The sequence below is a fragment of the Osmerus eperlanus genome, chromosome 1 (genome assembly GCF_963692335.1).
Source record: "Osmerus eperlanus chromosome 1, fOsmEpe2.1, whole genome shotgun sequence".
NCBI classification, from domain to species: Eukaryota; Metazoa; Chordata; class Actinopteri; order Osmeriformes; family Osmeridae; genus Osmerus; species Osmerus eperlanus.
Window position 1 is genome coordinate 19,905,316 of NC_085018.1, and position 26,867 is coordinate 19,932,182.

The window sequence follows — 26,867 nt, forward strand, 5'->3', positions numbered from 1 at the left end:
AGTCTAGCTCTCAACGATAAGGACAGTTATTGATGACTCCTTCTCAGTCCTGACAAATCTAATGACTCTGTTCATTAATTCAGGCTGATAGGTGTGGCTGCAGTGTTTGTTTTAGAGCGAGAGCCCGGGCCATCTCCTGGAGGAGGTCTGCATGGGTACACATGGGTGTGACGCCCGGCTGTGACTGGATCTATCATCACGTTCTTCACTTCAGTTCATCCCAATCAGAGATTAGGAGGGCTTTACGATGAGATGACACAAAGCCTATGCTTCCCCTTTATTATTCCTTTCCTTTCCTATTCCATCCTTTCCTTTCATTTGGTTTCCTTTCTCTTATATATGTCCTTATTTTATCTGCCTGGTGTCCGTGGCTTGGCATGGTAACAATTCAGAGAAGGTATTTGCTCTGCAGCCTACCCGGGCATTAAAGGCCTTCCAAGGATCCTCAGTGTGTTATGAGGCAGCAGGCAGGTGTGTTGGTTCTCTGGACCCTGCGCAGGAGGTTAAAAACAGCAGAACAACCCATAACAATATAATAAAGCACTGTGCTGTTATTTTAATAGGTTTTAGCACCGATGTTCATTTGACAACAAATCCAGGATATTAGGGCATGCTGTAAAACCTAAAACCCTGGCTCAATTGTGTTCCCACCGATCATAACCCAGCATTAATGAGCTCCACCTTTGAAGTGGCGAGGCCCCAGCCTGAGAGGCCCCAGCCTGAGAGGCCCCAGCCTGAGAGGCCCCAGCCTGAGAGGCCCCAGCCTGAGAAGCCCCAGCCTGAGAAGCCCCAGCCTGAGAGGCTGGCATTAGTCACTGGGTGGCCCAAGACTTCTGGCTGCCGCACCGACCTCCGATCAGGGACATCATCTGATTGTGTTCTCACTTTCATCATCTGAGTGAACATACATAGCCTGATTACACCCAACTCCCCTGAGGAGTGGGACATTGTGCCAATGAGACAGAGTCAAGCAGCCAGTCAGTATCACTTTGATCTGGCTTGTTGCTGTGGGAAATGAGAAAGTGGGCATATCATTTCAGTTCAGCCCTTTTCATGTCCTACTTTGTGTCTGTACCTGGTTGGCAGAAATACACAGGACATTTCTAAAGGTTTTCCATTGACCTCCTGAGTGTTAAGTGTTATCCACTTACTGTAAGTAGGCCTGCTTTGACCACTTCACAACGAAAATATGTCTGAAACAATTAGAGGATTCAGAGAATATTAGTTATCCTTCATACAAATTTATGTTAACCTTGATGGACATTAGGCAATAATATCAGACAAGATTATGACTTCACAGTTCGATAGTCTCACACACGGGAAACATCAGGTGTATAATTTGTTCAGCAAGTTGTCATATAGATACAGAAGATAAAGATACTTCTCGACTGTTGAAGGAAATATTTAAATAAATGCAGTAGTCAACAAACTGTACATAATTAGAGTACACTTGAAATATAATGATGACACAATGTTAATTAACCCTTGTGTTATCTTCGGGTCATTGAGACCCTTCAGTCATTGTGACCCCCCACAGCGCGAAGGTTAAAAGAAAATGCTTTTTATTTGTTTTTGTATTGGGTAAAGTTGTCGCAGCACAACGTTGGGTCGTTGTGAACCTTCGGGTCTCCGAAGGCAGGACAAGGGTTAAATTAAGTATTCAGTGATTGATTTGTTGCACAATGCATCATGGGAAGTGTATTATCCTTTTCCCATCTCAAACCTGGTTTCAGTCCCTGTGAAAGCTATATTCTGCTTTGGCCACAATGAGGTGCTAAAGCGCCATTAACTAAGTTCACAAGGAAAACAACCATGGTCTATGTGAAGAACATCATGCATGAAGACTTGGCCACAGGGTGGCAGAATAACTCACATAAAGTCCTAATGAAGACAAGAAACAAAAAGGTATCAAGAGAATATTTTATAGAAGGATTCCCGAGAGTTAGTAACTTGCTCTGTCAATATCTGTGCAACGAGTTACAAAATCTACTCACTAGGAACAATAATATATCCTGTTCTGATCATATGTTATTCATACAGGTAGTTTTTAATGTTATGGATATTTTTTTATCTGAACGTACCTATTACGTTTTAAACATGTTGCTAATAATCCTTTATAAGACAGACACGGAACACCACCTTAAGCAAGCTAGCCCATTAAGGCCTATATTGTACAAGTCCCAAAAAAACAACGAGCCTGATAATAGTCTGAAATCTAGTTCAATAAGTACAGGTAAGCTTCACAGGTCCTTATATATCGTCAGAACCTACCTGACTCTGGCAGGGGACCAATACACATACAAGATCTACCAGTACAGGCTAGTATCAGTCTATCAATATCAGTGCATCACTCTGTTCTCTTTTCTTGAGGTAACACGGCTAATCTGGAGATAGAGAGACATTAAGTCTGGATCTAGTCTCACAGTCCACCGAGAAATGTGATCCCAGTCCAGGAGGGTCACAGCAGTCACAATGCTCAAGATTGAATTTGAAGACGTAACATTAATACCCTCAGGAGGACTACTGTGCTATAGAGGACGAGGGCATGTAAAGGTCCAGTGCATCACTTCTGAGGCAACCCCCCACACAGTGTACTAGAGTAACATTTGTTCGGTTATATGATTAATATATAGTCGTGCTTCTGAGTGACCCGTTAGAACTTCACTGAAACGTCAACATGGGTAGAAATACAGCGGCCCTACTGTGGCTTGGGAACGCAACACTGTGATGGTGGCCAATCTTCAGGCGATGACGTGAGTGTGCACCGGGCTTCGTACTGCCTACATGTTGCCCTGTTTGTCTGAGGAGGACGAGGAGGTGGAGGGGGATGGGGCCTTGGGGAACACCCTGTCTGTGGGGGTGATGGCTGGGCTGCCCAGCCCGGAGGAGCTGGAGCTGCTGGAGCGGTGCTGACTGGGCCCTTGGCCCTGGCCGTGGTGCTGGCTCTGACCATGGACAGGCGCCGGGCGGACAGGTCGCACTGGCTGGGGCCTGAGAGGGGCGTTGGGTCGCCGGGCCGACAGAGCTGGTTTGAAGGTGGTCATGGTCTCGGAGGAGGAGCTGGAGGAGCTGCGCCGCAGGGCTGCGTCGGGGTCCCTGATCGCCATGGTGTGGAGGGGGCTTCCGGAGCTCTCTGAAGGCCCTGAGGGCTTCAGGGGCTCCAGGGTGTCCAGGACCACGTCAGGGGCATGCTTCGCCACGTTCTGACGCTCCAGCTCACGTAACTCATGCAGGGCTGTGTTCATCGTTTTCTCTATGTCCTGGGAGAGAGAGAGGTAGAGAGAGACAGGGATGGATAGAGACAAAAAGAGTGAGAGAGAGAGAGACAGGGATTGATACAGATAGAGAGAGAGTAGAGCACAAGTATATGGAACACAATGCTAGCAAACTGTGAAAACTAATCAGAGCTTAGCCTCCCACTGCTTCTGACTTTTCACTGTCCTGGCTTGGCTCCATGCAATACGACAGGGCAAGCAACAGGATTCTCATTATCTCTATTGCATAAGACTTGCATAGCACTGCAGTGCCTATAAAAGGGTCTACAGAAAGTTACACTATGTCTTGTAAAACTGAACCTGGTCATGGCTGTGACTTCACAGATTCAATATTGTTAACTTTATATGTGATCTTAGCGACATAAAATCTGATTTGTAGTGTGAAAACTAGACTCACGTCGGCCAGAGCTTCTGTCTCCAGCGACTTGTGGTCCCCCAAGCTGCTGTGGCGGGTGGTGCTGGGTGAGGATCTGAGGCCGTCAGCAAACCCCTTCCTGTCAGGGTGGTTAATGCTGCCAGCACTGCCAAATGTGGTGAGTCTGCGTTTCTCTGGACTGTCCACGTGGACTCTGCTGACAGCCATCTTGTGAGGGCTGCAGGGGCGGGGTAAGACTCGAGGGGGGGGGTCAGAACCTGTGGGGGGGCTGTGGGTGTCACTCCGATGCCTGGGGATGGCGGCTCCATCCGAGCGCACTCTCACCCTGCGGACCAACACACACAGCCCCGTCACACATCACAACTAACCCAACAACTAAACAACATGGCAGCTGTAAAACCACAAGAGAGGCTGAGGCCCAGTCTTTCCCCTCCCCTCCCCTGGAGGCTGAGGCCCAGTCTTTCCCCTCCCCTCCCCTGGAGGCTGAGGCCCAGTCTTTCCCCTTTTTACTAGGTACCTTCCCAGGGCAGCCCCGAAGCGGTGCTCCGGTGTGTGTTCCTCATTCCTGGAGGAGGGTCTGTCCTCATGGTGGGCTCCACTGCTGCTCTCATGCTCAGGCCTCTGACTGTCGGAGAATGTGTCGTCCCTGAACCCACAGACATCACAAGGGACAACGGTCATCATCACAGTCCCTGAACCCACAGACATCACAAGGGACAACGGTCATCATCACAGCACACTCCTTTAAGGTCGAACCAGAAGATGACTGTCTTTAGCACTCTCTTAAGAGCAAGGAGCCTTATAAAAACATTTCATTCCTAATCATATACATTTGCATACTTAAAACACAAATATTTATGGATATACATGTCATCTGAAGAAAATAATAATACATTTGCAAAACACATATCCGCAGCTAGTCCCCAACTAGTAGAAACATCCATTTGAACCTCCCCTGGACATCACTCACAAGCAAAACTAACTACTTAGCAGTCCCCTGGGTCCTCTTGTGATGTTAGTCAATAGGCAGAGGAGGTGAACATGAGTGTGCGGTTTCCCTAATTAGGCTTTAATTATGCCATCTGCACTGTGATGGATGGTGATTGGCTATCGCGAGAGTAGAGAATAAATAATCGGAGTTGAAGAGTGACCTTAACGTTTCTCCTCGTTATGGGGCTCCTTTTGTTTAGCAGAGGCTGTTCTACCAACGACACGTTTGGATTTATTTGTTTTCGGTTCCCCAACCCACTGCAGCAGTAAGGGAACAATACAATGCTGAGTAGTTGGGTGTGCTCAAGCCTTCGGCGAGAGCACAACCTTTGTTCTCTCACATATATATTTATTGGGTGTGCTCAAGCCTTCGGCGAGAGCACAACCTTTGTTCTCTCACATATATATTATTATTATTTCTTTTTGCCCCCCTAAAACTCAGTCAATATTTGGCCTACATAGACAACGTAGGTGTCAAAAGTTTCGTCTTGGTAGCGATTGAGTTGCTTGTATTGGAATTTACGTTCCGTTGCATGGTTTGGGCTTAAGTTAAGTTTTTGTGGCGAAAAGTTAAGCTAACGGTGGCTAATTTGCTAGCCACAGTCACTGACGTTACTAACGTCACTACGTCACTAACGTCACGAAAACACACGTGACTACCTTTGGCAGAACATTCGTTTCGCATCTGTTAACTTGGGGGATAGCTAGGCTAACTATAGCTTTACTGCAAGGCAGCTGCAGGAACGCCACAAGCAAAGAGGCCAGGGTGATAACTATTTACTCATTTTACTTTGTGATGTGAAACACAATTATGAAATGTAATGTACAATATTAGCTGATATTATTAAGGAAGGGGCCCACATCTACTTTTGGAAACGGTAGTCTACTATTTCACTGAAGCATTAGCATCATGACATTAGCCTCTGTTGCCCGGGCAACACCCACTACAGTGGTCTATGATGCATCTGTTTTCAATCTTTAAAATAAACATTCCTCACAAATACATTTTCGTTGTAGGATTTATTATGACATTACATTACAAGTAAACGATTTGTGGGTGAAATTATCATTACCTGTGGTTTCAAACCAGTGTAGCTCACTGCAACGCTGTAGCCTATGCGAGACACTACAAAAACATCTACACAACATGTTCGGCACTCCCCTTACTTAAATCAAAAGTCTAACTACTAACCTGAACTTCATTGCCACAGCCTAAACTTTGTCAATCTGTTCATGAAAATAATTAATTTCAGCCTAAACCGTACAACGGAACGTTAAATCCAATTCAACCAACACAATCGCTACCAAGACAAACACAGCAGTAGTCTAGTACTGTACTGTAGTAGTAGAATTTACCGGGGCAGCTTCTCCACACAGGGCTATATCGCATTTTGCGTTGTTACTGACAATGATCGCTACCAGTGAGCTTTTTATGAATGAGCGATTTTCCACTAAATAAATGTCAAGCTTATTTACGTTTTTGGGGGCATATTTTCAGTTAGCAGATGGTACTGTTTGAATCGCGATTCCATCTTCTACTGCCGGTAACGTCGTAGAATAATCTTCAAAGGGGGTTCTTTATTAATGAATGAATGCAATATGAGTAGGCTAAATGCCTAAAAATATCACGAGAAGGGAAAACTTAAAAGGACATTTAAGTCATAGAGATTAGGTCCATTTTTACACCGGTCTGCCAAATTTATTCGTTTTGATTCAGCTATGAGGCTACCTCTTGCAGGGGAAATGAGAAGACATCATATTTAATTCTACACTTCACTCGTATTTTCAGTTGTAAATGAGCAGCACAAAAAAAATGCTTTTAAATCTATGTAATGTTTATAAATAATAAGTATGCATTTTAATATAAAATATACAGATATATCAGTTGTAAAAATGTCATTCAAAAACGGACCCCTGTGCAACCGACGCAAGCAAGCACAACCTACAATTTCCCCAGAAATTGTACCCTCTAGTTCAACTTTACTTTGTCTCTATTTTGTAAAAAGACTAGATAACAGCTACCTCTCTCAATACAGGCATGTATGGAACTGTGCCACCTGCATATTTCCATTACATTTACATATAGTCATTTAGCAGATGCTCTTATCGAGAGCGACTTACAGTAAGTACAGGGACATTCCCCCGAGGCAAGTAGGGTGAAGTGCCTTGCCCAAGGACACGTCATTTAGCACGGCCGGGAATCGAACCGGCAACCTTCTGATTACTAGCCCGATTCCCTAACCGCTCAGCCACCTGACTCCCGATATTGACTCAAACAACTTTATGAAGTGCTCTGACACTTTAATTCGGCAACATTTCAGTCCCAGACCAGCCATGTGAACAGATCCCAGACCAGCCATGTGAACAGATCCCAGACCAGCCATGTGAACAGATCCCAGACCAGCCATGTAAACAGATCCCAGACCAGCCATGTGAACAGATCCCAGACCAGCCATGTGAACAGATCCCAGACCAGCCATGTAAACAGATCCCAGACCAGCCATGTGAACAGATCCCAGACCAGCCATGTGAACAGATCCCAGACCAGCCATGTGACCAGAAGAGCGACTCCTACTCACATGTCCTGCACCACGATGTACTGATGCGGGATCAGGCCGTCCAGGCCGTTGTGGCGGCCCTCCCACCAGTCCTCGGAGGCCCTCAGGTAGAGCAGCAGTGAGGCCCCCTTCTTGAAGGACAGCTCCCTGGGACTGCGGCCCACGTAGTCAAACTTAGCAATGGCCTCAATCTGCTCCAGCTCTGGGATGATAGAACAAAGGACCAGGTTTCTGCTCGTCAGTGTTGCCACCAACAAGTCTTTGATGATGCAGATGGGTGGTATTTATACTGAGGAGTGAGTTTAACCAATTGAAATGACAGGATCACAAGGGAGGTGCACCACCATCCCTTCCTACCTGTGCAAACGTGTCACAATTCCACAGTCAATTCCCTACTAACCCCACAGTCTTTTACAAGACCTCAAGAGTCTAATCCCTCCTAAACGTGAGGAAAACACCTGTCTGGTCAGACTATCACCTTCATCACTGGTGGGAGGTCCTGTGCCATTGTCCACCTCGTCTAAGGCACCGGGTTCACTGTGGGGGCTATCACTGGATTGGGAGAAAGGGGGCGCAGGAGGGAGATGAACTCTCTTAACACAGGATGATGGAGATCTAAACAACAACTGCAAAGAGTGTTGTGGTTGTTACCCACCAGTACTCCTCCTCTCCGCTCATGCACTTCTCATACACTGGCCCATCTAGCTCCCGAAGGCTCGGGAAAATGACCTCATGGTGAATGATGATGGTCTTGATGACCTCATTGACGTGCGCCTGGCAGCTCACAGGGTCCTGGTCGTCTGGTATGGGCATCAGGGTGGGGCCAAAACAGATAGCCAGGTTGTAGGGGTCCATCATGTTCTCATCGCTGTACTGGGACACACTAGACAGACATGGCCGCATCAACTCCATTATACAGCAGAATGGTTTTAATGTCATCCGGTTCCTTTGAGGCACGGTGCAAGTGACTGAGTGGTGAAGAGGACTTACTGATTGAGAAAAGCAAACAGGTATCTCATCACAATGATGACAGAACGCTGCAGAGTCACTACGATCTGCTGGAGGTGATGAGCTCTCTCGGCCCCCGACTCCAGTTCTGAGAGACAGAGAAAGACCGTAGAGAGAAAGAGAGACAGAGGAAGACCGTAGAGAGAAAGAGAAAGACATTAGAGAGAGAGACAGACAGTAGAGAAATAATGAGAGAGAGAGACAGTAGAGAGAGTAGAAATAGAGAGAGTAGACAGACATTATAACGAGGAGGAGGCGTGACTGACGCTAGATACAGAGATTAACCCTTGCTAAAACCCTTGCAAATTTTACAATGGCACTTACTGATAGTGGATATGAGGTCGAGAAAGCGTTCTTCAGGGAACAGGGGCTTCTCTAGCCCTCTGAAGTATAGTTTGAGGACGCCTGCCACTGAGTTGATGTCATGATCGCTCTGATCGTCCACCAAGGGGTCCTCACCTGGGGGTACAGCATGGAACACATTATCAATCAACACAAGTCAAGTCAATTTTATTGATCCCACTAGGGGAAATGTATTTGTAGACAGGTATTAAAACACATTCATGTACTAACATGTAGCAACAAGGCTAACAGAAAATGACAGATGTTCTTTATACATACAGTACATACTCCACGAGGGTACTATTTTCAGCAGTTATGTATTTCTGCTCTTATCTAATGTTGCTTTATGAATATGGTCAAATCTAAAATAGAGCTGATGACCATTACAATGTCTCATGTGACAAACAGGTTCCTTATGTATGAGCACTTTGCAAGCCTGTGGGACAGGTCTGTGGTATTGTTTTTAGACAGACTAAACGCAAGTTACAGACAATCAGTGAGGAAATGGGCTGGCGCGTGGGGACTGACCTCTTTCAAATGAATTTTTAATGTCATTGACTTCCACCTGGGATCCTGGAACTCGAAATATGCCCTCCTGCTGTAGACCTGCAGAGAAGGACAGGTCAGTGACAACATTGAAAAAAGACACTGCATGTTCAAAACCACACACTTACATATGTTATATAGCTTTCCTATTAATAGTCTTGTTTATGCCACATCTCTTCCTAGATGTTCATGCATCTAGATGTCTCTGTTACCTACCGTAGAGATTGATATAGCGTACACAACTCTCAACCACCACAGGGATGGCCTGCCCTGTGTCCTGTCAGCAACACAAGAATGAGCAAGATTAGATTACTCTCAACTGATGATGAAGACAACCAATATTATTTGGCCCTAAGAGCTGAATAATGAATGTGCATGCCCACAGACTGAATCAAATTTTTCTTGAAAAAATTTACTTTAAACCATTAACTTTGGATTTGTGTAAACTTCATACAGAATGGATTATCATTATAACCATGTAACAATTATTTTATACGTGTATCATTGTTAGTACCAAACAAACTATTTTATAGTATATATATACAGTGCTACACATGGTGGTGAAACGCAATCTCTGACACAAAGAATGATGGTAAAGTAAAAGGAGAAGAAGAGGACAGAGCACCCCCCCTACTCCCACCCCCCCTGCTCCCACCCCCCCTGCTCCCACCCCCCTGCTCCCACCCCCCTACTCCCACCCCCTGCTCCCACCCCCCTGCTCCCACCCCCCCTACTCCCACCCCCCCCTACTCCCACCCCCCTGCTCCCACCCCCCCCTACTCCCACCCCCCTACTCCCACCCCCCTACTCCCACCCCCCCCACTCCCACCCCCCCCACTCCCACCCCCCCTACTCCCACCCCCCCCTACTCTCAGCCCCCCCTACTCTCAGCCCCCCTACTCCCACCCCCCTGCTACCACCCCCCTGCTACCACCCCCCTGCTCCCACCCCCTGCTACCACCCCCCTGCTCCCACCCCCTGCTCCCACCCCCCTGCTCCCACCCCCCCCTACTCCCACCCCCCCCCCTACTCCCACCCCCCCTACTCCCACCCCCCCCTACTCCCACCCCCCCCTACTCCCACCCCCCCTACTCCCACCCCCCCCTACTCCCACCCCCCCTACTCCCACCCCCCTGCTCCCACCCCCCCCTACTCCCACCCCCCCTACTCCCTCCCCCCCTACTCCCACCCCCCCTACTCCCACCCCCCTACTCCCACCCCCCCCTACTCCCACCCCCCCCACTCCCACCCCCCCCACTCCCACCCCCCCTACTCCCACCCCCCCCTACTCCCACCCCCCCCTACTCCCACCCCCCCCTACTCCCACCCCCCTACTCCCACCCCCCCCTACTCCCACCCCCCCCTACTCCCACCCCCCCCTACTCCCACCCCCCCTACTCTCAGCCCGCCCTACTCTCAGCCCCCTCCCAGTCACACAGAATACCTGGCTCCTGTAGCGGACATTCCTTCTTCCCCTGGAACAGATTATAGTGTGGCAGGTGGACAGACAGGCAGAAAGGAAAGAAGCACAACAGGTTAGAGACAGACAGACAGGCCGGGAGACAGACAGTCACCCAGAGAGAGGGAGGTCCAGGATGAAAGAGAGCCCGAGTCTAGGGGACCGTGGGTGGGGTGGAATTGGGAAGAGTGGGGGGGGGGGGGGGGGGGGGCATGGTGGGGGCTACAGCAGAGTGACACTGGCTGCAGAAGACAAGGTTAACAAGGTAGACTGGGAGAAGTGTTATCTTGATCAACTCTGTCAGAGGATTTGATTGGATAGAGCCTTGAGGCTAAAACTGCAGCAGTCTGAGAAATAAACTGCAGGAGGTGTCTGGACCTCAGAGAATTAGGACTGTGTCAGTTCGACATGGAGGGGAGCAGTGAACTATCGACAAGAGTGGTTGACCTCCACTGCTATGTATGTTTACTCTGTCTCTGTGCTGCTGTTTGATCATGACTTCCAGAGGAGATGTGGCCATGTGTGTTTATTTTCATTTCCTGACATAGTTGGAGTTAGACCAGCTGGCATGAAGCAAGAAAGTGTGTAAAGTCTGGAGACCAGTGCTGTTCACATGAGTAAGAATGTTAAACGCAAACCCTAATTGATGTACTGCACTGGTTAGGCTTTGAGGGGACTCTACATCCTTCAGCAAACAGTACATTTCCTTACTGACCAGACAGGGCCATAAAGGAAGAAGAAATGCGTGGATAAATCAGTCAGAGTTCGGGAGAGTAGAAGAAGACAGGAGATTTCCCAGGTTATGTAGAGAGAGAGAGAGAGAGAGAGAGAGAGAGAGAGGTAGACCCCTGAAGGGCCAGTACCTTGATGAAGGCCTCCATATTGCCGTTAAACAGCTTACGGTTAAAAAGGCTGCGGGGTCTAGACTTCGGCATTCGCAGGGGTTTAGGGGGAAGAGTGGGGGGCCTGGGGAAATGGTGGGGGGAGGGGAGTGCAAATACATGGCAACTATTATGTAGGAATTTCCACAAATATTTTCATCAGTTGGAGAAAAACTGTGTAGAGCTACTTGATGCAGCAGTGCATATTAAACTCTTTCCCCCCCATTACTCTCACAACACAGTAACATTATTCTTCCACACCAACCACTCATAGAGCACGGATGCATGAACTATTGCAACAGCTGCTGCATTTGACCGCCCTATAGCACGGCCTTAACGACTTCTGGGAATGACGGGATGCATCATTACAGGTAATAAAAACATCACAGTCAATAAGGCAGGACGACCAATACAAAAAGCAATACAATTATGTGGTAACAACCTCTGACTGTGCTTCAAATGCTTGTCCTGCCCTTGTACTGTAGGCTTGTGCTTAATGAATGACACTGAATAGGATGACTGTGTAATGGTGTCTGAGGTTAATAGTAGTCCTACTTTATCCTGCCCTCACCTCTACATTTCTTTTTCTGTCTTAGTGATAAACAAACAGACAAGCAGCATTAGCAGCCCCTCTCTTATTTGATATGCAGTCCCTGGCTTGGCAGAGAGGAGAGCTAAATGGTCTAAATTGCTATTCACACACCGATGACGTGGTCTCGACCACTTCCAGGAACACAGGAAGGATTTTGCACGCTGTTGCCTACTTTATTCTCTCACTTTTCACAAAACATCTTACCTCGTTGTTCCAAATTCAGCCCTCTCCCCTGAAAAAAGAGAGAGAGGAGAGAGAGAACATGAGTGAGAGTGTGTGTGAAAAGAAACAGAGAGAAAAAAAGAGAGCGGTTAGTGGCACGGCTGAATGGCGCTGGAGCCAGACCTGGTGGACACAGAGCGGGCAGATGGAGGAGGAGAGGGGACTATGAGAAAACGGGCTCCTATTCAGAAAAACTCAATGGTGCGAGCGCCATGACCACCTCTGACTCACAGCCTGGCAGTGGACATTCCGCAGTCGCCCTAGAAACGGCAGAAGAGACCCAGAGGCGGAGACTACTCTCGGCTGAGTGAAATCGTATCCAGGGGCAACAGAAGGGGGTGGGGCGAGGGGTTGTTGTTTTGTACAGTAGAATGATTACATGTACCAATACTGTATCTTGCATGGTTTGCTAAGAGCTACTACTCTTTGATAAGCGACTCGTACAAGTACTCTGAGGACCCTGTCAAGTGTAAAGAAGCTTCCAGCAAAATCCCTCTATCTGTCCAACCACAACTAATCCCTCGGAAATGCCAGCTGCTGGAGTGTGTTGATCAAGATAAGAAATATGCACAGTGCCGTAATGCTACCAGAATGCTAGTTAACACAAAAAGGTCCTCAAGATGAACTATAAGTCTGTAAGAGGCACAAGAACTCACCTTCTCCTAATGTCTGCTTCAGAAGGTCATGCTTGGCCTGCAGCTTAATGATCAGGTTGCTACCATTTAGGTACTCTTTAAATTTCTGTCGGAGCAGAAAGAGATTGAGCGAGGGTAAGAGAGACAGCGAGAGATAGACACTGTCTCCTACTACACTCCAGTTGTCCTGTATATCCAGTCCTGTGCCTGTGTGGCTTCACGTACTGTGAAGTAGAAGCCCTCGGTCTCCTGCTGGTGAGCCCGTCTCCTGGTCACATTGACCTTGCTCATGTACGAGTCAGAGGAGGCCGACTTCACCGACTCCGTTGATTGGCTGTGCTGGAACGCATCCGACACGTCAAAGTCTTCCACAGTGAGCATGTCCTGCAGTGTCTGCATGGTGGCGTCCAGGGTCTTCCTCACCTGAGACACAAGGAGACACAACCACCGTTACCCCGGGTTACAATGTCTTCAGTCTTAAACAAATGCACGAGTGCCTTGATAATTCAACCAAGTAAAAGATCGAAAACTCTATTGAATCCTTCTTTACTTGTCCTTGTTAAGTAACAATATCCTACAGCATGCATACAGAGACCAGCAGAGCTCAGCTCTGCAGTAGTGTGTTTAATGTGCTGCAAGGGCAGGCCCTCTGGGAGGTCGTTGCCATGGCGCTGGTCTGAAGGTCTGTGTGAGATGGAGAGGAAAGGAGGGAGAGAGCATCTCCATATTCAAAACAGAGACTATGCCTAACGCAAGGACACACAATGGAGACGTGCGGAAACACACACACAAATATACACAAACAAACACACACTCGTATGTGTGTGACCTTTAAACAGGTCTGTGTGTGAGTCAGTGTTTGTGGCTCCGGGACTGCGTGCTTTGGTTGGTGCCACGGCAGGGCCGTGCCTGAGAGAGAGACTGGAAGAAAGATGAGATACGACCCCCGAGGTCATATCTGTCAGATTAAAAGACAAACATGAATACCGGGTGTCACTCCTGATGACTATCTACATAATGTAATGTGTGTATGCGTACAGTACATGTGTGTGTGCTACAGTATGTGCGTGTGGCATGTGTGTGTGTGCGGGAGCACGCATGTGTTCGTGTTAACGAGAGAGTGTGTGAGGTGCTGTGTGTGTATCGTTATGATGGAGATGACCCAGACCACAGAATGATGGCCATGGTGAACGTTAATGCCGTGTCAGTGAGTTCCAGAGGTGGCGGGAGGTCACCTGCAGCCGGCCAGTAATGAGAAAATCCTGACTGAACATGAAGCGCTCATCATCAGACACGGCCCATGTGACCAGCAGCCCTGCTAGTGCATGTGGTGTCAGTTGGAGTATTCATTAAGTGAATATAAACATGAGTCACAATGCCGAGCCCTGGTCTATTGCCAGGACAGATCTCCCCGGTGATAGGGAGTGGCTCAGACAAACAACGTACTGTTCTTTCATACCCTGTCTACCCCCCCCCCCCCCAAAAAAAAAAAAAGAGATGATATGAGAATAGGCATGCTGTGAGACAGGGCTGACTTGCTTCGCCTTGACGATCCAGGAAGGTGATTTGACCTCTCACCTCCTCGTTCTCGATCTTCAGCGTGGCCAGACGAGACTGGAGCTGGTGGTGGCGCATGAGGAGCTCCGTCTGAACAGGCTGCTGGGCGCTCACCTGGCACACCTGGCACGCACGCCCACACACAACACACACACACACAACGCACGCCCACACACAACGCACGCTCACACACACACACACCACCACCCACACACACACCCCGCGCACGACACACATTGTTTAAAAAAAGCTCATGTTGGGACTAGAGGAACAGACATGATGAAATGTTCATTAGCCCCCCCCCCCACACACACACACACACAAACACGCACAGACACACACACTGCAGCGCCTCACCTCATCCCCCATGTGCGGCTGATAATCGAAGCGTGCGGGAGGACAGAAGATCTGGCTGTGCATGTCCATGACCCTGTGCTTGTCTCCTCGGATGTCCATGGCGTCCACGGCCCCCTCCAGCAGGTCCAGGCCCTCATGGCGAGACGTCTCCAGGCTGTACTCCGCAGACAGGTAGGTCCTCAGCGTACGCGCCAGGCTGGCATGGTAACCCAGGTCACAGCACTGCAGAGAAACACACCATGAGCTTCTAACATTAGATCCATCGCGGTGCTGCAGAGTGCTGCTCCTCAATGTCAACGCTTCTGTCCTTGAACATCTGTGAATCCTCTTGTCTCTTGTTCTCCTGCCCGTGTCATGGCAGACTCACATCTATCATTTCCGAGACATCGTGGATGTAGTACTTGGCCACCAGAGCATTGGTAGCTGCCAGGTTGAGCAGATAGTCGTTGCGAGCTTTTGTGCACTTCAGCTTGTTCTCAGAGTATTTGGCTTGTCTCTGTAGGTACAGAGGAAAAAGAAAGGTCACTGTTGCGCTACACATCGAAAGGTTTCCCAAGAAGGCACATCTGATTTATCACTTGGATCTCTTATATCGTGTTATATGTTGTATATGTTTGTTCATTTGGATTTAAAAAGGGGCTACTGTTCATAAAATACTGTAGATCTTAGAACAGCTGTGGACATTTCAGCAGGTCATCACTATGATTCACTGTTGATAATGAGGTGTGTGTGTCAAATATCAAAGCACACACACACTCAGTAAACCAACCTTCTCCTTCATCTTCTCCATCTTCTTCACGGAACTGCGTCGCTGGGGGCGGTCGTCAGGACGCAGGAGGCTGGTGGTCACTTCATTGGCTTTTCCGATCTGTTTCTCTTCCTGTTTTTCTGCATCCTTCAATTTGCTCTCAGCACTTATGCTCTCTGTGTGGTACATGTGGTAAGTCTTCATCACCTGCACAGCAACAAACACACAGCGCCAGTCATTTAGGATCGAGTTACATCTTTTTCAAACGTCTCTCAATTTCTTGTTTCATCAGATAACGAATTAGATGACACATATGTCGGGCCAATTACATCTCTCTATCAACACTAACAATGAGTGGCATAACTAATATAAAGAACCTCTCCTTTATTCGAAAACTACCTCTCTCACTCTCGGGTCTCCTAGCAACTCAGATAGAAATAATTGACGTGAGGAGAGTGAGAGATTATCTGCAGGGGGTACGAGGTTAGTTATTGTGTGACTGTGAACAAGCTTTCCTGCTCCTGCTAGGAAACAAGACAACATTTGATTCAGTTTGACTGAAATTGTGTGTGTGTGTGTGTGTGTGTGTGTGTGTGTGTGTGTGTGTGTGTGTGTGAATATACAATATACATTCACACACATACACATTTCCAATATGTTTTTATTTGATAATGCATGCATGTATACAATGTAAGGGTTTGTTCAAATTCTCCAAACAGCTTATAAAGCATTTATTTGAAGCTTGTGTAGATCATAGTCATGGCAAGATCTTTAATACAGTGCTACTGGCACAATAAACCAGATAAACGCTTTGAAACAACCATTATCACTGGAAAATTCATTTCAAATATGAGGCGGGTGTAGCTGCCTAGTGGGAAATGTATTCCCAACATATTGATTTGGAGGCAGGGCGGAAAACCGATGTCGATCCTGTCCGTGGTATCACAGAGATGTGCCATGGCCAAAAATAGGCTTCTATTTCACAATCGAGTACCTTCCAGTCACTGACCAAAATGCATCCAATCAAACAGAAGGGAGACCTGAGGCCCCAGGGTGAGTGTGCGAGTCCAGGGGGAGGGATGGCTACGAGCTAGAGGGAGAGGGAACTACTGGAGCGTGATAACCTAGGATAAGCCATATTAGAAGTGTCCGAGACTAGCATCACAGGATAAACCATATGAAGGGTTTGGAAACTAATATCACAGCATTGAGCGGCGAGCACAGCCTTGCCCAGTGTGCTGCAGAGGAGACTGCTGAGTCTGCTTGAAGCAGAGCCAGGAGCAAGAACAACTTCTCCTTCAACTAACCAACAACACAGCGGGAGGAGCATGCTAATGCGGCCCTCGCACGTCCTGGGGAGCAGGGTGAGGGAACCTGTTAGAGGCTGTGGTGCTGACAGGACAGATTGACTCTGTCCAGAGCAGCACCTGGGCTGGTCCTACCCTGTCGAGGACCTGTCAGGAGCCTGGCTCCGGGACCGATACGTTCAGGAGACAGGTTGTTTACTTACAGTGTAGAGCTCGTTTGTCACTTTCACCAACTCTTCATGCATCTGGACTCCAATGTCTTTACTCTGGAAAAAGAGAACAAGAGTTCATCTCACAGGTTACATGGAAAACTATTTGACCCATAAAAGACACCATGTTATGTGCCTATGAAAGAAGCTACCGTACAACATTATGTACAAATGCCATTTATTGTTGCAATGCTAAAAATAAACTTAAACGATGGCAGCAGAATGTTTCCAAGCCAGACGGTCATGGTTCCAACTGAGTTACAAGATCTAAGTGGCCATGAAGGATCGGTCCTATCCAGTGATGGGCTGTCTAGGAGGCAAGAAGGCCAGAGGAAAGTGCTTCTAATAATCCTGTTCAGAGGATGTGTGATGGAGTTGGACCAATCAATTCCAGCTCTATTCCTCTGAGCGGTGTGCATTGCCATCACTGCATCGTCACATTTGCACATTATCTTTCACAAGGAAAACACGAAAAATACACCAAATAAAACAGCATAGCTCATGTATTCACCAAGTGCTCTATGGCACGCTGTACTTAATTCTGTCATCCATGATATTGTGAGGAATTTTGGTCCACATCTCTAACTTCTTGCTGAGGGAGGAAGCTATTAAGGCTTCTCTGTCAGAGTGCTGCCCAGGGCAGCCCATCATCCCCATGATGGCTCCACTCTGACAGCGCTGGCTCCCCAGAGGACATGAATCATGGTAGACTCCAGCCGCTCCCGATCGATCCTGATCTGAGCTCCCAGAGACAGACAGCTCCATCATAATCCCTGAACCCCATGCACCCTCTCCTGTATCGGTCATGGAGTACTGGATGTGTTTGTGTGGACTGGGTGTCGCAGCTCAGAGCTCAGAGCTGGCGTGTGTAGTTACTGTACAGGAAGTCAAAATGGGACAAATCCATTACAATCTTAGATTCTTAGATTTGTTTTCAGAATTTGATGTTCTGAAAACACTAATTGCATTGCAGTGTGCTGCGTGGGTGGGATGTACTGTACGTTACTGCTTTCCTGTTTAAAGAGGAGGAGGATGTTAGGAATGAGAAATATGAGTATGGTGAACAGGATGAAAGAAAGAGGAAAAACAGAATAGAAACGTACACACATAGGTACAGTAGGAGAGATGACATGGCAAGTGTGTGTGTGAGAGTGTGTGTGAGGGAGAGAGAGAGAGAGAGAGAGATAATTTATTTTTGTATGTGAGTCACAGAGAGGTTGAGGTAACCTCTACAATGCAGGAAGACAGAAAGCCAGGCAGGGAGGCAGGTGTCACCTTTACAGGGACACCAGATAGGTGATTGTCTAAAGCGTTGACAGCCCAGCAAGGAGGCACCAGCTAACAGGGTGACAGGGTGACCTCTATGTCAGGGCACTGGGTGGCAGCTGCATTGCCTGACTTACTACATTGGGATTTTCTGTCCAATCAATCTGTCAACCAAAACAGGATAACGTTCTGTAATGTACCTGTACAAAAGCCTTAACTCAGGCCGTAGCCTCATCCGATTGACAGTTCTGACCTTCTTGAAGAGGCGGATGACATCCTCTCCCACATGAGCCAGCCGGATGATGACGTTGTTGTTGTAGATGTCGCTGAGCGTGGCGTGGTCTCTGCTCTCCCTCCGGGTCTGGTTCAGGACCATGTACCAGCAGTTCACTGTTGACAAAAGGTTCTGGTCCTTCCTGCAATGGCCAGTAGGACAAAGGTTAGACTTTGACATATTTGACAGTAACAGCACAGTTGCTTTTTGGAGCGAACCCATGTTTGGTTGTTGTCATTGATGCAAGAGCAGAACATCCTGCATAGTCAATAGGAATAACTTAACTAAAGACAGTAAGATGAACTAATCCTCACTGTTAATTTCCTTGTATATGAGACAAAGTGAAATGTGCTGATTACTCTCATTCTAAGTTTTTGTCAAGTGAGCACTTCCTCACTGAGACTGTTGTGAAAAGGAACATATTTTCTTATCCCTCATCGATCAAGACCAAAGCTGATTGTGAATGACACAGGAAGAGTGTCTGCACACCACAACAACATAACAAAACTAAAAGATAACTTCAAAATTAAAAAGTAGTCTGGACTTTCATTTAACTGGCAGTTTTTAATAGGATTCTCCATGTGAATCTACGCACCAGGGTCTTGACAGCACTCTCCTTTTTATCCAAGACATTCTGATAAAAACTTTAGCAAGCCATCCCACTAGCTATTCTGTTAGTTGTGAAGCAAGCGATTGATCCTGGGATTAAGGCTCGAGGAACTCTAGTGAGTGGGGGACCTGAGGTGTTCCTCTGACTGTGAGGACTGTGAGGAGGTACACAGTGGGAGCTCTCCAAGCTGTCCATAGAAGATAAAAGATCAGGAGATGAGCTCTGCAGCACTGTACAGCTGGAGAAGGAAACTGAAGGAGAATACATCTGTTCATTAGTGGAAGAAGATGACATGCTGCCTGACACATAGCTGGAAACAGACAAAGAGAAACTCCCAGCTCAATCCATTTTTAGCAAGCAGTCACAGCACAGCCAACGAGAATGTAACGAATGCTTTTTGGGACATCAAAATGAGATTACAAAATATAAGAATAAAAAAAATCACATGGTACAGTCGACACGCTTTTTAATTACCATACCGCCATTCTCCTTGAGCCCTTGAGAACTTGCTCTAAAAATGTCTACTCTTTTCTCAAGTTTGACATTAAATATAAATATAGGAAAGAGAGAGATCTTGAAGGCAGAAGGTAACCATGGAAGGAATGATTCAACATGGAGATATGGAAACAGCCACCACTGAAAGACAGTTATAGGGTGACCTTTTGCTGTTAGAAGGTAAAGTGCGTGTCAAGGGATCTTCCACAGGTCTCCCAAGAAGGAAGAGGCACTCTCTGTCTCATGTCTCAGTAAAACAAGAATGAGGACTGGCACAGCCAGGTCAAGTGAGAGTGTGTGCCATGACGTCATGGCAAACCTCAGCGCTAATAAGCCATTTTCAAGTTGGCCTACTCGTCATTCCCTGTTACAGTATGTAAATAGAGCAGTGCTTCTTCCCATTCTGTATATTTTTTGACAATAAGGCACGATTCGTCTCAAACACGTCTGGCATCAGAAGGTTCGTCAGTACACCTAGGCAGCGTTTCATCTGAAGACGCTTGTGAAAAAGCTCAGACACACAGAGCTCATATGGAACTCTTCAGTGTAGCTTTACAGTTCCATGAAGCGAAGCACAAATACAAATGAAAAATTAAAAGGCATAAAAAGAAGCAAGTGAATAATGAGTATGACCTACTTGGGAAAGACACAGTAGTCTGAGGCCACAGTTTCTTGGCCTTGTCCTGGTTACAACTGTTTCTCTCACTGTTTCTTTCCCTTTCTGTCTTTCTTTCTGTCTTTCATACACCTTTCCTCAACATGCAAGCAAAAAACACGTAACAATTGCTTCCTCAATGGTCTTAACAATGTAGGAAAGGGTTAGCCAGCATAGACAACACACATGACCAGTACTCACTTCAAGTGCTGATGTTCTCTGGAGCTGCGGATCTTGGCTGAGTAGCGCTCAGCCAGCTTGTCCAGGCCTCTAGAGTACTCCAGCTGGAGCTCGGCCTTGCGGCGGAAGAAGTCCTGCAGGTCCTGCAGCAGCTGCAGCCTGGACTCAGACTGCTGCTCCAGACAGCGGAACTGCTCCACCAGCTGGTTACGGATCTCTGCCAATCAAGAGGGACACCTTCAGAGAGGGGGACAGGCTCCCACTGTGGAGCTGGCCTATTAGCTGGGCTCTGGGTGGGAGAAGGCACCCTAGGACGCAGCATGACACTGAACTGTAAAAGCACTACTGCGGGAAACGTACCTGTGACTGTGAGTGGAACTGAACTGCACACTACTGTGGATGCAGGGGGTTGTTTGTGGTGTGGAATCAGTATACGGTAAAGTAGTAATGCTAACAAACTTAAAACAGTAACCAGCACTGACTGTTACAGCCTGACTCTGAGCATGTGTGAGTGTGCGTGAGTGCTTGTGGGTGCTTGTGGGCGCGTGCGTGCTAGGGTAGTGTATAAGTGAGATGCATGCCTTCTGATTGTAACAGACAGGATGGAAAAAAAGAAATAGGTCAGCTTCTCAAAAAAGCATTGTGCTGTGAGGGACCACATAAAAGTTTGTCATGCAAAAATAGCACGCATTCTTTGGATTAAGAAAGCTGTGGTTCCTACTTATGTGGTTAAAAAAGCCATTGCTTTTATTCATACTCCTAAGAAAATGCGGCAAGTTTGCTATATCGGTTTACAATTATTGTCAAAACATTTACAAATTCTATAGATGTATATCATAATGCTGGTTCAAAAAGCCAAACTAAAATGTTTTAAGCCCTAGAGCTCTAACATTGCCACTGCGGAAGAACAAAAGGGTATGGGAGGCTTCCGGCAGTAAACTTTACAGTGGGTCAGCAATATACAAGATGCTGTATTTGATGTTGCCACAATGAAAGAAGGAAACACATGAAAGAAGGAAACACAATCTATGAATCATTCTTGACTTCAAAATGAAGACGTTATTTTTGTGGTAGCACAGGCACAAAAGCTCATAGGCCAACTTGTATATTGTCAACACACACACATGCACACACTATACATGCTAAACCATATCCCAATAGTGATAGAGCTTTTCTTCTAAACCCTGAAAAACAAGTCAAAGTAATTAAGCACTACTGACACAGTGAAACGGCAGGCTGATCCAATCATACATTTCACCCTGCAAACTGACAGGAAGTCTGTTGAAATAAATCAATGAGCAAGATTTAACTGGCCGTGCTGAAGAAAAAAGCCCTTTTGTTAACTTCTGAATGGTGGTTCTGTATCGATGAATGAAGCATTACTGAAATACTTCATAAGTGTGTGTGTGCATAAATGTGTGTCCTCTTGCTGCTTGAAATGTATCCCTCATCATCTCCATAGCTGCCTGGTTGCCTGGATACAGGGTCTCTGGAGGCATCTGCGCAGGGCTGGGCCAGTTCCATGTTCTGACAGCCCCGGCAGCCCCTCTGCTTAGCATAATAGGAGAGGACAAGGGCAACTTCCTCAGCCTTTCAGTACACAATTAGTAGCCTGGGCTGAGAGGAAGAGCAGTTAAGATTCAACTGAGAGAAATTACAGTACTGCCAACTTTGCAAAAATAGACAACGGCACAACATGATGTCTTGTCTTACACTGGAGTATGTATCTTGAATACTTTTGTATTCAGTTAGTAGTGAGGGGATTCATGATGAATAAAAATCTGTTGGCTCAGTTGGTAATCAAACAATGGGTCAATTTTCCAAATGACTCAGAAGTTCCACAGCCCCTGGTAGTCAAGCTTTCATTAGTGACTGCTTTTTTCTATAACTGATGTTTATTTTCCTTGGAAAACCAGAGTGGCTAAATTTCTCGTATGGTATGGTGAAGTTTATAAGCCCTTTGACTAAAACAGACTACCAGAGACTTGCGTTAGTAACTTTAAAGCTGAGTTGTGATATAGACCCTCTCTCCTAGTTTTAATAAACAGATGTATACTGAGCTATTATTCGTTTTTCAATGACATTCTGTCCATTTCTCTAGTGAGAATCATTTTCTTTCCTGACTGTCATATACTATACTATTGTGGGTCAATACTCGGTTCAGTGGAAAGGGGAAGTGTTGTCTAGTGAAATCCCTCACCTGCCTGGACTGCTGTGTTGTGGGAATACTGCCCTCTGACTGGCCCCTACTCTCCTACTTACCCAGTATATACTACACCTGAGGTCCCCAGATATTCTGTATCAAACATTGACATAGTTCTACTGTGCACTACAACGTTAACTCCTCTGTGATGATTGTCTTTCTCATAGCAAAGTTTCTCATTGATGTGGTTTAGTAGGAAGGAGGGTGTCTTCCTGGTTTAAACAGATTCATGCTTAGTACAGTAAGTAAGACATGACAGTGTCTGATGCCACTGTACAATAGGCAATGCAATGCACCAATAAATTGACATTTTGACTTGAACACTTTGGTCCATGTAGAAAATGAAGTTCAGCTGATACTACATCACATCTGCTTGATTAAACAACAAGTAGCCAACGTTTACAGTGGTGTAACACAGGAACAGAGTGCTTGGTGGTTGAGCCTTGTTGGTTTTGGTATGCACTTTGCAGCACTGCGATACACAGCACTGTTTAGCACAGACAGTGAGCAGTCACTGAACGTGCAGTTGCCTTGACAAGCTTGAGTCTAGTCCCTGGGCCGTCTGTGTGATGATAGCCAGTGGCGGTGGTTCACTATCCAAGATCATCTCTGAAGTTAGTCATGCGTCACTAGTCACATGTCACCTAACCATGGCTGACACTTTGACATAATTTGGGAGCAAGGCCATTTCCTGCTAGGGCTTGTCTTGGTATGGCTTTTGCAGATTCTTTGCATGAATTCACATTCCCTCTAAAGGGGCAAATGGCTTTAATGAGGAAGGGCATCCCCACTGAGAGTGGCAGAGCTAGGGGACCCAGACTGCTCAAGGGTTAAATCACTGCCATTTGATTTCCACCATTTCAACCTCATCTCAAGCTCACTGAACTGTTATTGAAGCATAAATGAAGAACAAAAAAAAGTAGTGGCTGGAGAGGAGTGAATCAAGGATAATTTGATAGGATGGAGGAAGAGGGAAGAGAGTAGCAGGGTCACATTCCTGCTTCATTGTTTCCAATGAAACCATGACGTCTTGAAACTGTGTGAGTCAAGGGATTATAGCTTCATGAGGAATTCTAATGAGCAGAGGCATAGCCAGTCTGGGGTTAGGGGATGTACATACACACTGTTATTTACTGAATAGAAGATCACAGACGAGTTGAACATATGTCCTCTTTAATCCTCCCTTATACTGTGCTGAAAGGTACCATAACAGTTATCATAACCTCTTGAAGGTCATTGTGCATCTAAAATAGGTTCATTTCAAGGTTTGGTTGCTGAGACCTACAAATGTAGTTTCAATATCTTGAGTGGTATTTGGTAGTCATAAAGTACATTGTATGGTATTCATAGTTGAAATGGATATGAAACAGTAGTAAATGCTAGAGATGAAGAAATAGATTGATACTAGGATGGAAAAATGGTGATACATCTAATAACAGGGCAGACTACTACACACATATTGCAGCGGTATGATACTGTAGTTCGACTGCAATGCCACAGAAATGACCTGAGGCATCAACAAAGGCAGGCTTTCTTTTTCACTCAAAAACTGCAGGATTTTTAAAACTCTGTCTGCCGATATTACTGGCTTTGAGAACGGATGTTTGTGAAACATGCTATACATCGACATGCTGTGACCAGTACACTCAACCTGACTGAATGAAAGATCCGCAGTGAAGTAGACTGCCAAATGAAGACCACAGCTAGAGATGGTTCATTGTCTCATTCTGCTGTGTTTTTTTCCCTCCAGTTGACTAGGAATCTGGCCTCAACTCCAGAACCTGACTAGGTCTAATGACCTGTGACTCAGTGGTTGCCAAGCAGGTTGACTGAGATTATTTTCTTTAGGACATGGAAATACGGGACTAACAACCAAAATGGTTCAAAATGTACCTCCTTCTCCTCTAAAGGAGAGAAGCCTAAATGTTACTATTCATGTTTGTTCACTAAAACGTGTCTTATCTTGTTTTACAGCACATCAATGTAGTTACTGATGCAGCATCAATGTAATTATAACTCAAATTTTTATTGTGTCACCTTACTTGCAATTTGGGTACTTGTCCAGACTGTCTGACTCCAGTCACACAGACAGTCACTTCTCTGTGACAGTCAGACTCACCTGATGTTTAATTTGAATTAAGTGCTAATTATGTGACTTTACCACAACCACCATCCATCACTAAGAGGAAGGGATTACTTGTTAATGCAACTTTAGGTTTAAATGGAGATTGGTTTAAATTTACATCATACATGTGAAACTAGCCCTACAATCATCAGTTGACATATAATTCACCCCCGTCTGCTTAGCCAAAACTGGACAGCATGGGCCTGACAATACTAACTGCTCTGCAGTCAGCAATTCAGCATTATTGGAGACCAATACTCCAGTGAACCCTTACAGTTTCCAACTGTTCCAAGGCAGGCTCGAAAATGAGCTTAAAATGTCAGCTTAAAAGCTTTTCCTGAAACTGAGACGGGTGTCTAAGCTGTGATAGGTCTATCACAGCCAGAAGTGGCACACACACATGCACACACCCGCCTCCTCTCCCCAAGCACCCTCAGCATTAGGGGATAGTGAGTTCACCAGCATCCTGGCCCAGCTCAACTCTGGTAAAATGGAAATTCTGTTAGAAAGACACCTAAAACATGGCCTGTGTTATAGTTGCTCTGCTAGTGACCCTCCTGGCTCACCCATCCTTGGGTTGCCCCTCTACAGGCACATATTTAGCAGCAGACAGTGAAATCCTTTCATTGTCCATAATTCATGCTGACAACATACATTATTGATGGCCTTCCTGAACTGTTTGCTGTGAGAGCTTCCCAACCGGCCCTCTTTCCAGCGTTAACACGTTTTACATTTTCAGTATTTGAAAATGAAAGATGATGCGACATCAACTTGCATGTCTACACTGGTTACTTTTATTGGGATGTTCTATTGACAGTGATTTGGTCAATTAATAAAGGAAATTATGTGGCAAACCTTTAGGGATGCCACTGGTGGACATCAGGCTGCAGGCTCAGGTGCATCACATTTGGTCTCCATCTATGCCTCTCTCTAGCAGGATTGCAGGAATGTAGTTTACCGTTGAATAGACAGCCTGTGAGCACATTTTTGTTTGGGTGTTGGTCGTCTAAGGAATATGTGCTTTTAAATGATATTGATTAGCCAACTATATTTCGATTAAATGTACTGATATTAGTATTTTTCGGTTAATATTTCGCCTGCATACTAAGTACCTATGCCCAAAGCACTGCTTAATGTCAAGCAATTACGCAAAATGCTACACCTGCAACACCTGGAAAGCAGAGATAAATATTATCAACGTAATGTGATTGAGAAACACCTACCTTTCACTTGAGTCTCGTAATCTCCAATAATCTCCTTGTCCTTCTTTATTTTCGTTTGAAATGACATGGTTATTCCTTGGGACTAAATTACGGAATTATCTTTCTGCAAGGAAGTCGTTTCACAACCCAAATTGTTTCTGCGAAATTTAAAAATACAATGTGCAACCTAGGTTACATGTGTGACAGTAGCTTGCTTTGAAGTTCGTGATAGCACCATCGGTTTTGAGCTGGCCAAGGCGATCGCTTCACAGGAAAAAATTGTGCATAGAAAACCGAGACAATTCCAGTTTCTTATAAACAAAGCATTTGCAATATATTTAAAGCATTTGCGGATGTTTATGAATGAGATAGTACAAATAAGATCTCTGTAAAGCAAGCGGTTCGTAAACATTTGCAATCGGTTGCATCGTGAAAATTTCGCTTAGCCTACCAATCCATCCTTTTCACTGGGAGTCGTCTCTGCAGCATAGCAAAGAGTTGGATGCGAAAATGTGAAAGTCATCTTCAGACTCCTCCCCAATCCCCTCCTTCCAGCGCCACTTTACGTCGCCCTCCCCTCATGCAAAGTGTAACAACAGACTACAGAGTAACTAAAACCTATTACGGATTGTTAATGAACCCCATACGTATTTTTGAAATATGTTTAAGAAATGATCTACACTAGGTATATAGGGGGATCAGATGGCTGAGCACTGAGACCGGTTGCCGGTTCGATTCCTGGCCGTGGGAAATGACGTTGTGTCCTTGGGCAAGGCACTTCACCCTACTTGCCTC

At 46.1% G+C, this 26,867-nt stretch overlaps 1 protein-coding gene across 4 annotated transcripts; it reads right to left on the bottom strand.

Moving 5' to 3' along the window:
* Window positions 1-1,906: 1,906 nt before the first annotated feature.
* On the bottom strand, window positions 1,907-26,602 carry LOC134025960 (SLIT-ROBO Rho GTPase-activating protein 3-like). 4 transcript variants are annotated; one of them, XM_062468622.1, is made up of 23 exons: window positions 26,524-26,602; window positions 26,094-26,230; window positions 20,564-20,759; window positions 18,582-18,744; window positions 17,057-17,119; window positions 15,568-15,753; window positions 15,166-15,294; window positions 14,799-15,020; window positions 14,463-14,564; window positions 13,110-13,307; window positions 12,906-12,990; window positions 12,232-12,259; window positions 11,418-11,520; window positions 9,312-9,372; window positions 9,078-9,155; window positions 8,532-8,666; window positions 8,190-8,295; window positions 7,855-8,082; window positions 7,678-7,751; window positions 7,221-7,401; window positions 4,169-4,297; window positions 3,673-3,976; window positions 1,907-3,260 (listed from the first exon to the last, which is right to left on the bottom strand). In XM_062468622.1, the coding sequence occupies exons 2-23, from the start codon at window positions 26,158-26,160 to the stop codon at window positions 2,781-2,783; spliced, it is 3,318 nt and encodes a 1,105-aa protein (XP_062324606.1). In that variant the 5' UTR covers window positions 26,161-26,230; window positions 26,524-26,602; the 3' UTR covers window positions 1,907-2,780. The 4 variants fall into 4 exon arrangements, 2 of the variants coding, with proteins under 2 accessions (XP_062324606.1, XP_062324607.1); XM_062468623.1 differs by lacking the exon at window positions 11,418-11,520 and adding an exon at window positions 10,540-10,570 and having other exon boundaries at window positions 26,094-26,557; XR_009931331.1 differs by lacking the exons at window positions 1,907-3,260; window positions 3,673-3,976; window positions 4,169-4,297; ... (2 more) ...; window positions 7,855-8,082; window positions 11,418-11,520 and having other exon boundaries at window positions 26,094-26,563.
* Between the last annotated feature and the right edge of the window lie 265 nt (window positions 26,603-26,867).